This window comes from Chenopodium quinoa, unplaced genomic scaffold, assembly GCF_001683475.1.
Source record: "Chenopodium quinoa cultivar QQ74 unplaced genomic scaffold, ASM168347v1, whole genome shotgun sequence".
Lineage (NCBI taxonomy): Eukaryota > Viridiplantae > Streptophyta > Magnoliopsida > Caryophyllales > Amaranthaceae > Chenopodium > Chenopodium quinoa.
In genome coordinates, this window is record NW_018742318.1 from 243,449 (window position 1) to 252,350 (window position 8,902).

Here is an 8,902-nt window from a genome sequence, read left to right on the forward strand (position 1 = left end):
CAAGTATGCAACTTAAGAAATAAATCTGAATATTAATCTCTATATAATTCGTGTGTTTTACAGCCCTATTTATAGACTTAGTTTACCTAGGAAGATTAGGACAAGTTCCTAATTCAATCCTAATTAAACTAGAATTCTAACTTGCTTGAAGAGCAAGCACCTTGGAGCACAAGCATACGCCAATCTCCTTGGAGAACAAGCACACGCCTAAACTGATTTATTTTGCTAACTAACTGATTTTAAAAGCAACTAAATAAAGATTAAGGATCCTAATGCTTGAACCAAGAAAAACCCTTTCAAGTGAAAGGTAAAATCTTGTAAACAAAATCTAAGTAAAGAAAATTCAAGAAAGTTCAAGAAAGTGAACTAGACTCCAAGAAAAGCCACTAAGCAAACCGTGGCTTTGCTTTGATATCCAAGAAAGTGTCCATGCAATGCTTGGCTTGAATCAATGTTTAGGGACAAGCTATCTTGATGCATGATAAGCAAATCTTCGAAGTTCTCCATGCTTAGACTTGCATCATCCTCCTCTTCTTCGAAAGAATTTGTCCTCAAATCTCGAAGTTCTTCATCAGGAATATACTTAGCCAAATCGCCAACATTGAATGTAGCACTAACTCCATATTCTCCCAGAAGTTCTAACTTGTAAGCATTGTCATTGATCTTCTCAATAATCTTGAAAGGACCTTCACTTCTAGGCATCAACTTATTCTTGCGTTTTCCTGGAAATCTTTCCTTTCTCAAATGTAACCATACCAAGTCTCCAACATTGTAACCTTGTTGCTTTCTATGCTTGTTTGCTCTAGCTTTGTACATGTCATTTACTTTCTCTATTCTTGTTCGAACTTGAGCATGTAATTTCAGCATACTCTTCAACTTAGACTCGGCATCTTTGTGAATTAACTCACCCTTAGGCAATGGAACAAGATCAATTGGAAGTTTCGAATTGACTCCATAAACTACCTCAAAAGGACTATATTTGGTAGCATATGTAGGTGATCTATTATAAGCAAATTCCGCATGAGCTAACTTGATGTCCCAATCCTTTTGTGTCTTACTCACTAACCCACGCAAAAGCGTACCAAGAGTACGATTAGTAACCTCGGTTTGTCCATCAGTTTGTGGATGGTAAGATGCACTAAAGAGCAATTTAGTTCCCACAAGCTTCCATAGAGACTTCCAAAAGAAACTCATGAACTTTGTATCTCGATCACTCACAATAGTTTTCGGAATTCCATGCAATCTAACAATCTCTTTGAAGTATAATTCCGCCACTTTCATAGCATCATCCACTTTGTGACAAGGAACAAAGTGAGCCATCTTAGAAAACCTATCCACAACAACCATAATAGAGTCTTTCCCCCGTTGTGTTCTCGGCAATCCCACAATAAAATCCATAGAAATATCTTTCCAAGGTGAATCTGGAACAGGTAAAGGAGTATACAAACCTTGATGAAAAGTAGCCTTCGCTTTTTGACAAGTTGCACACCTAGAAATAACTAGTTGCACATCCGTGAGCATCTTAGGCCAATAGAAGTGTTCTTGTAACATACTTAAGGTCTTTGTAATGCCAAAGTGACCAGCAATTCCTCCCCCATGAGCTTCTCTAACAACTAGCTCTCTAATAGAACACTTAGGAAGACAAAGTCGATTTCCCTTGAAAAGAAATCCATCTTGCAGCAAATAAGAACCCACGACTCCTTTAGAACACTCTTCAATCAATGTAGCAAAATCATCATCACCTTTGTAGTATTCTTTGATCAATTCAAAACCAAGTAGCTTGCTATTTAGAATTCCAATCAAAGTGTATCTTCTAGATAATGCATCAGCCACAACATTCGATTTCCCTTCTTTGTACCTTGAAGAAAAATTAAATGATTGTAAAAATTCAACCCACGTAGCATGTTTAGGATTGAGCTTTTGTTGTCCATGTATGTACTTCAATGCTTCATGATCAGAATGCAACACAAAGTGATTAGGTCGGAGATAATGACTCCAATGATCTAAAGCTCTAACAATGGCATAGAACTCTTTATCATAAGTAGAATAGTTCAATCGAGCTCCTCCCAATTTCTCACTGAAATATGCAATAGGCCTCTTCTTTTGGAGTAAAACTGCTCCAATTCCAACTCCACTAGCATCGGTTTCAACTTCAAAAGGGCTTGAGAAATCTGGTAACGCAAGTATAGGTGCTTCACATAGATTCTTTTTAACCAACTCAAACACACTTTGAGCTTCTTTAGTCCATTCGAATTTACCCTTGTCCTTCTTTAAACATTCGGTCATAGGCGCCACAATACTTGAGAAATTCTTGACAAATCTTCTATAGAATGAAGCTAGACCATGAAAAGACCTTACTTCACTCATATTAGTAGGAATAGGCTAAGTTTTAATAGCCTCTACTTTCGAATGATTAACTGAAACTCCATCTTTTGATACAACATAACCAAGAAAAGTAACACTAGGCACTAAGAAGTAGCATTTTTCAAGCTTAGCATAGAGTTTCTTCACTCTTAACACTTCAAACACACTTGTTAGATGATTTAGATGATCATGCAAATTTTTAGAGTATATCAGAATATCATCTAAATAAACAACAACAAACTTGCCAAGGAAAGGTTTAAGTACCTCATGCATCAACCTCATGAAAGTTCTAGGTTCATTAGTGAGTCCAAACGGCATCACCAACCATTCATACAACCCTAACTTAGTCTTGAATGCTGTTTTCCACTTATCTCCTTCTCTCATTCGAATTTGATGATAACCACTCATAAGATCAATCTTAGAAAACAACTTTGAACCATGTAGTTCATCAAGTAGATCATCTAATCTTGGAATAGGAAATCGGTATTTGATAGTGATGTTATTCACACTCTTACTATCAATACACATGCGCCAACTCCCATCTTTCTTTGGGACAAGTAAGGTAAGCACGGCACAAGGGCTCATACTTTCCCTCACGTATCCTCTAGTCATAAGCTCTTCAATTTGCCTTTGCATCTCCTTTGTTTCTTCCGGATTACTTCTATAAGCTGCCTTATTAGGTAATGGTGCTCCCGGAATCAAGTCAATTTGATGCTCTATCCCACAAATAGGAGGTAGTCCCAGAGGTAATTCCTTAGGAAAGACATCCTTGAATTCTTCTAAAACAGATTCCAATTCATACGGCCTCTTTGCTTGTTTATTTTAATCAATTCGAATCTCATTAGAAACAAGTATATATACCACATTGCTGCTGCAAATCTCTTTTTCTAATTCCCTCTCACTAATCAAATAAGAACTCTTCGAATTAGAGGTAACATTAGAAGACTTGTTGCTTATCAAAGGTTTTAAAGCAACCGGTCTCTCTTTTTCTCCTTTTCTCACAACATACACAGTAGTCCTTCCGTCAAACTTCACAAATCTATCATATTGCCAAGGACGGCCTAATAGTATATGACAAGCATCCATAGGACAAACATCACACAAAACTTTATCATGAAATTTACCAATTGAAAAGGAGATTAAGGCTTGTTTAGTTACCTTAACATCACTCAAATTATTAAGCCAATGAAGCTTATAAGGGCTTGGATGTTCAGTAGTTGGCCACTTCAATTTGTCTACCAAAGTAGTAGATACCACATTAGTGCAACTCCCCGTGTCTATGATCATGTCACACAACCTATCTTCTACCTTGCACCTTGTAAGAAATATTTTCTCCCTTTGATTGTTTTCCATAGGTACGGTTTTAGAATGTAGTGCCCTTCTTAGAACCAAACTTTGACCATGAGTCTCGGGATCAATTTCGTCAATATGCCCCTCCTCTTCTTCAAAGTTTTCCTCTTCGTTCTTTTCTTCATAGTCACTACCTTGCTCACACTTAGCTTGTTCTTGTTCTTGTTCCCACTCTTGAGCAGTCATTACTCTTTTTGATGGACAATTAGTTGCAATGTGACCAACACTACCACACTTGAAGCACTTCCTATCTTCAACAAGCTTTTTAGGAGCTTCAAATTTTGATTTAGTCTCCTTGTAGTTCGAACTAGAACCACTTTTCTCCAAGCTGTTCTTCTCAAAAGGTTTAGTGAAACCTTTTACAAAAGGCTTAGTGTACGTCCCTTTCTTCCCCTTTATCTGTTTTTCAACTTTCAAAGCTACCTTGCAAACATCCTCAAAGGACCAATATTGTTGCAATTCAACTTTTTCAGCAATATTATCATTCAACCCCGAAATAAATCTAGCAATCTTATGCTCAACAATCTCTTCTAAGCCACATAGCATGCATAACTTTTCAAATTCACCAATATAATTCTCAACAGTCATAGAATTTTGTTTAAAAAGTTGCATCTTAAGATAAACATCTTGAATATAATCACTAGGTACGAACCTTTTTTTCATGTGCTTCTTGAGTTGTTCCCAAGTTGAGATTCTTGCACGCCCCTCCTTATGACTCTTTTTCTTTAGATTATCATACCAAAGACTAGCATAACCGGTCAGTTTTAATTTAGCCAATTTGCATCTTTTCCTTTCATCATACTCCTTGTAATCAAAGAGTGTCTCGGCCCTTCTAATCCACTCAAAGTATTTTTCAGGTTCATTCATACTCCCATTGAATTCGGGAAGATCTAATCTAAGGTTCCTATCATCATCCTTTGGTCGATCTCTTCTCCTAGGCCTTGGTGATTCATCACTTGAGGAATAATTATTTCGTGGCCTCCTTGGGTTCCTCCTTGGTTGTTCTCCCTCACTTGAACCAGAACTAGAGTTAAAATTCCCTTTCCCTGAAGAATCTCCAGCACAAGTATGAAGCCTTTTTAATAACTCATCCATCCTTGCTGCCAACTCGTCAATTCGCCTATCTCTTCTAAGATTTTGAGCCTGTTCTAAGGTTAATCCCCTTGGAACCTGTGGAACCTCCTCGTCACTCATGATTCCTACACAAACCAAGTCAGTTCATGCAAAAATCTTGATTTAAAGATCGAATCTTGAAGGAAAACTAGGAAACACAAAAACCGGACTCCCAACCGCAAATCAGTGCACAAACACCACACGTTTGAGGCTGTGTAGAGCGCGTTACTCAACTAAAAATTATGAAATTTTATATGGTGATAGCTGGACGTTTTTAGAGTTCAATTCAAAAATAATCACGTAAAAATTCCTAGCCAATTGTTCCCAGTTTAATTTTTACCGAAGTTGCGCAAACCTGGCTCTGATACCAAAGATGATGTGAATTATTGATCCGAAAATCAAAAAAACACAAGGGATATGTTTAAGTCTAATTCTATAAAGGAAATCTACCAAGAATTAAACAAAAACTAAGATTAATCAATTAAGAATCCACCTAATTAATCAATCCAAACGAATGTTTTAACTAAAACAAGCAAAACAACAATTGATCACAATCAACAAAAACTCAAGTATGCAACTTAAGAAATAAATCTGAATATCATTCTCTATATAATTCGTGTGTTTTACAGCCCTATTTATAGACTTAGTTTACCTAGGAAGATTAGGAAAAGTTCCTGATTCAATCCTAATTAAACTAGAATTCTAACTTGCTTGAAGAGCAAGCACCTTGGAGCACAAGCATATGCCAATCTCCTTGGAGAACAAGCACACGCCTAAACTGATTTATTTTGCTAACTAACTGATTTTAAAAGCAACTAAATAAAGATTAAGGATCCTAATGCTTGAACCAAGAAAAACCCTTTCAAGTGAAAGGTAAAAACTTGTAAGCAAAATCTAAGTAAAGAAAATTCAAGAAAGTTCAAGAAAGTGAACTAGACTCCAAGAAAAGCCACTAAGCAAACTGTGGCTTTGCTTTGATATCCAAGAAAGTGTCCATGCAATGCTTGGCTTGAATCAATGTTTAGGGACAAGCTATCTTGATGCATGATAAGCAAATCTTCGAAGTTCTCTGTGCTTAGACTTGCATCAAGGTTAGGAGGTGGAAACCCGTTCGATGCGTAATCAATGCAAAATGAATTAATTAGTGTCTAGTAATTGTGTTTTGATGATTGGTGTGTGTGCTTGTGAACAGGTGCAATGAGGTAAGTGTGTGTTGATAGGTAAAAGCATGTTAGTGTGGCTGATTTACGCTTATGTACTCAGCTTTGCTGATTGTGTTTGTTTGTGTATTTGGCCATGTCTTTATCTTGGCCCTATGATGACCCATTTTTAATGGAGAGTAGTGGAAACAAGTAGAGATAAACTTTTCAGGTATTGAAGCATGATCATGATGGGGCATGAGTGAAGAGTGAATCCTACTAGTTTTCATTAGGTTACAAGGTGTTTAATGCTTTATTTATTTATGATATATTATGTGTGGACTAACACAAAGGTTTGGTTTTAGGAACTGTTTTTGAAGAAGGACCTTTAATGGTTCCAAGTTGTAGTTTGATTTTATTTGACTTGTTCGTTTGGTTTTAAACTTTATTTTCGTTTGGTTGACTTTGGGTTGACTTGTTTAACCGGTTTTTAATTTTGAGTCTTCCGCTGTGTATCTTTGATAATTGCCTTAGCCGTTTTCACGGTGGCGGTAATGTCTTAGTTATTCCTAAATCGTATTTTAAAAGAGCAGAATGGGTATTTAAAGGAAAAGAATTTCTAGGGTGTTACACCAGCTCAAGCGGCACCCGGATGGTATATCCTTCTCCAAGGGGTCGCTTGCGTACAAAGCTCTCAATCCCATTTATCATGATCTCTCTATCCATAGCAGAGACGTGGATATTAAAGGGGTCATCCTTAACCTTCCATTTTTTCCTTTCCTCAGCCTCTCAAAACTCGAGCGGGGAAAGAGGAGCATCACCGTCATCCTTAGTGCTAGACCCTGAGGCGGTGCTCTCCCCGTCTCCTTCTTGGGAGACCTCTTCGCCGGCTGACCCCGTGCCCGACGTAGTCTCTTCCCCGTCTTTGTCTTCGGGGCTAGCCTTATCAAGTTCCATTTGGGAGACGGCTTCCTCATCGTCTCTACCCTCAACTTCATCTAAAATCGTATCGTTAGGGGTCCTAGGGATCCCAGACTGGGAGTATTCTCCTGAATCTTCATTCATCTGTGCCCCCTCAACTGGGGTTATTTCATTAGACGACACTTCCAATGGACCGTGTCTTCGACGCCGTCTGGTGGCTGTCTGTTTAGTTCTAGCCATCGTGACTTGCACATACACATAGACGGTTAGTTGAGGATATGTAAAAAATTGCTCCGTACACCCAGAGCCGGCACTCCCAGTCCTAAACTCAGCCGTAACAGGAGAACGGCTGACTACTGACCTAGGCCGTGCCGTGTGTGTAGGTGATGAGACCATTTATTGAATGAAAGTATACAAATTTAAAGAATCAGCTGAAGGGGGTAGAGGCAATACCTTAATCTGTCTCTGGAGGAAGGCAAGCGACAATGACCGGCTGCGATACGCTGTTTGAAGGTGACCTTGCTTGTGTGGGGCACAGGCGGTTATCTAACCGGCTGGGGCAGGCGGAAAAGAAGAGAAGTTTATGTTGAACACAAACGGTGGTTAGAGTTTCTCTTTCTAGAAATCTCTTTACTTTCTCTCTCTAAAAGTTTTGAAAACGTCCAAAATAGGGAGGGGTAAAACATATAATTATAGAGGGGTAAAAGCAGGGGTATTCTTGTAATTTCTCCTGGAATTTGAAAAATTAAACTTTCATAGAAAAAAATGGTGGCTGAGTGACACATGTCACAAATGCCACATGGCGTGCCACGTCACATCAGTGAGGGGCAAATGTTGTGGGTAATTTTACCCATGCCACATGGGCCGACCAGATCATGACACGTGTCATACCCCGATTTGTCTAAATTAGACGAATCCCCATTTAACACGTATCATTCCCAAAATCTGGGAGAAAAGGCGGCCTTCGAGGGCCCAAATCCTGGGAAGTCGTAACTCTATACAATGCAACAAAATAGGTCCGAATGACCTAATCAGTGGCATATTTCCCAATGACCCTATAAATAGGGAGATGACCCCCATTTTGGGGACACCTATTACAGCATACCCTATATTCTCTCACATCAGAGAAACACCTGATCTCGAAATCCGAGAAGATCCTCTTTACTTTCCGCACCTTTTTCACATTCTCTTACGCGTTCTAACTTGATTGTCGGAGGCAGAGCTCCAACAACCCGGAGTCTCCGTTTTTTTGCATGTACAGGCGCAGTCGGATTAGTCTCCAAGCTGTAACTTTCCCGAGGGACAAAAACACCCAAAACAGAAGAGTTTATTCAAGATTAAGTTGTAACATTAATTATACATTAATATTACTTGTCGGAAGCGGCCTCCACCCAAGCATTCCGATTACTTGACCTTACTAAATAATTAGATTTCTAATAATTCTGAACCCTCTATCGGAATAATACACTTGTTTGAAGGACACCATTCCTTTCAATCTCCCACTTGTCCTTCCAAACAAGTGAGCTTTTAGTGTATAGCCTTTTTCCTATGCCACTTAATGTCTCTTCATGAACTGTAGGGTAAGATTTATTTGTCATCCTTATTATGTCAAGAAGTGTTTCTCAATCCCGAGTCCAACTGTCAATAAATAGATGATTTCTAAAATCCATCTGAGCACGGCCATGATTTCATAGTCTCGCTCTTTGAGATGCCTTGTAAACAACAAAGACATCTTCCCTATTTTTTTTGGTAGGGGGACATTCCCAGTCTTGTAATGTAGCTCCTCTTACTAAGAGCACCTAGCCACCCGAGTGTTGCCGTTATAATCCCCTTTTACAACAGACGTTTGACAACATCAAAGTGGACTAGTACTCAAACAAGAGAACTCACAATACTCTTTGTCGAGGGAATAGGTTCCGATAGCCGTAATGAGAAGTATACTTATGACAATTTTTATTCTCTCAAAGTATTCTCATAGGTCGATCCAGTATGGTTCTAAACCAATACCCGTGCAA

The 8,902-nt window shown here is 38.6% G+C and overlaps 1 protein-coding gene across 1 annotated transcript; it reads right to left on the bottom strand.

The window, feature by feature from the left end:
• Window positions 1-2,382: 2,382 nt before the first annotated feature.
• LOC110688924 lies at window positions 2,383-7,127 on the bottom strand. Its single transcript, XM_021865677.1, has 3 exons — window positions 6,788-7,127; window positions 3,226-4,913; window positions 2,383-3,117 (listed from the first exon to the last, which is right to left on the bottom strand). The coding sequence occupies exons 1-3, from the start codon at window positions 7,125-7,127 to the stop codon at window positions 2,383-2,385; spliced, it is 2,763 nt and encodes a 920-aa protein (XP_021721369.1).
• Between the last annotated feature and the right edge of the window lie 1,775 nt (window positions 7,128-8,902).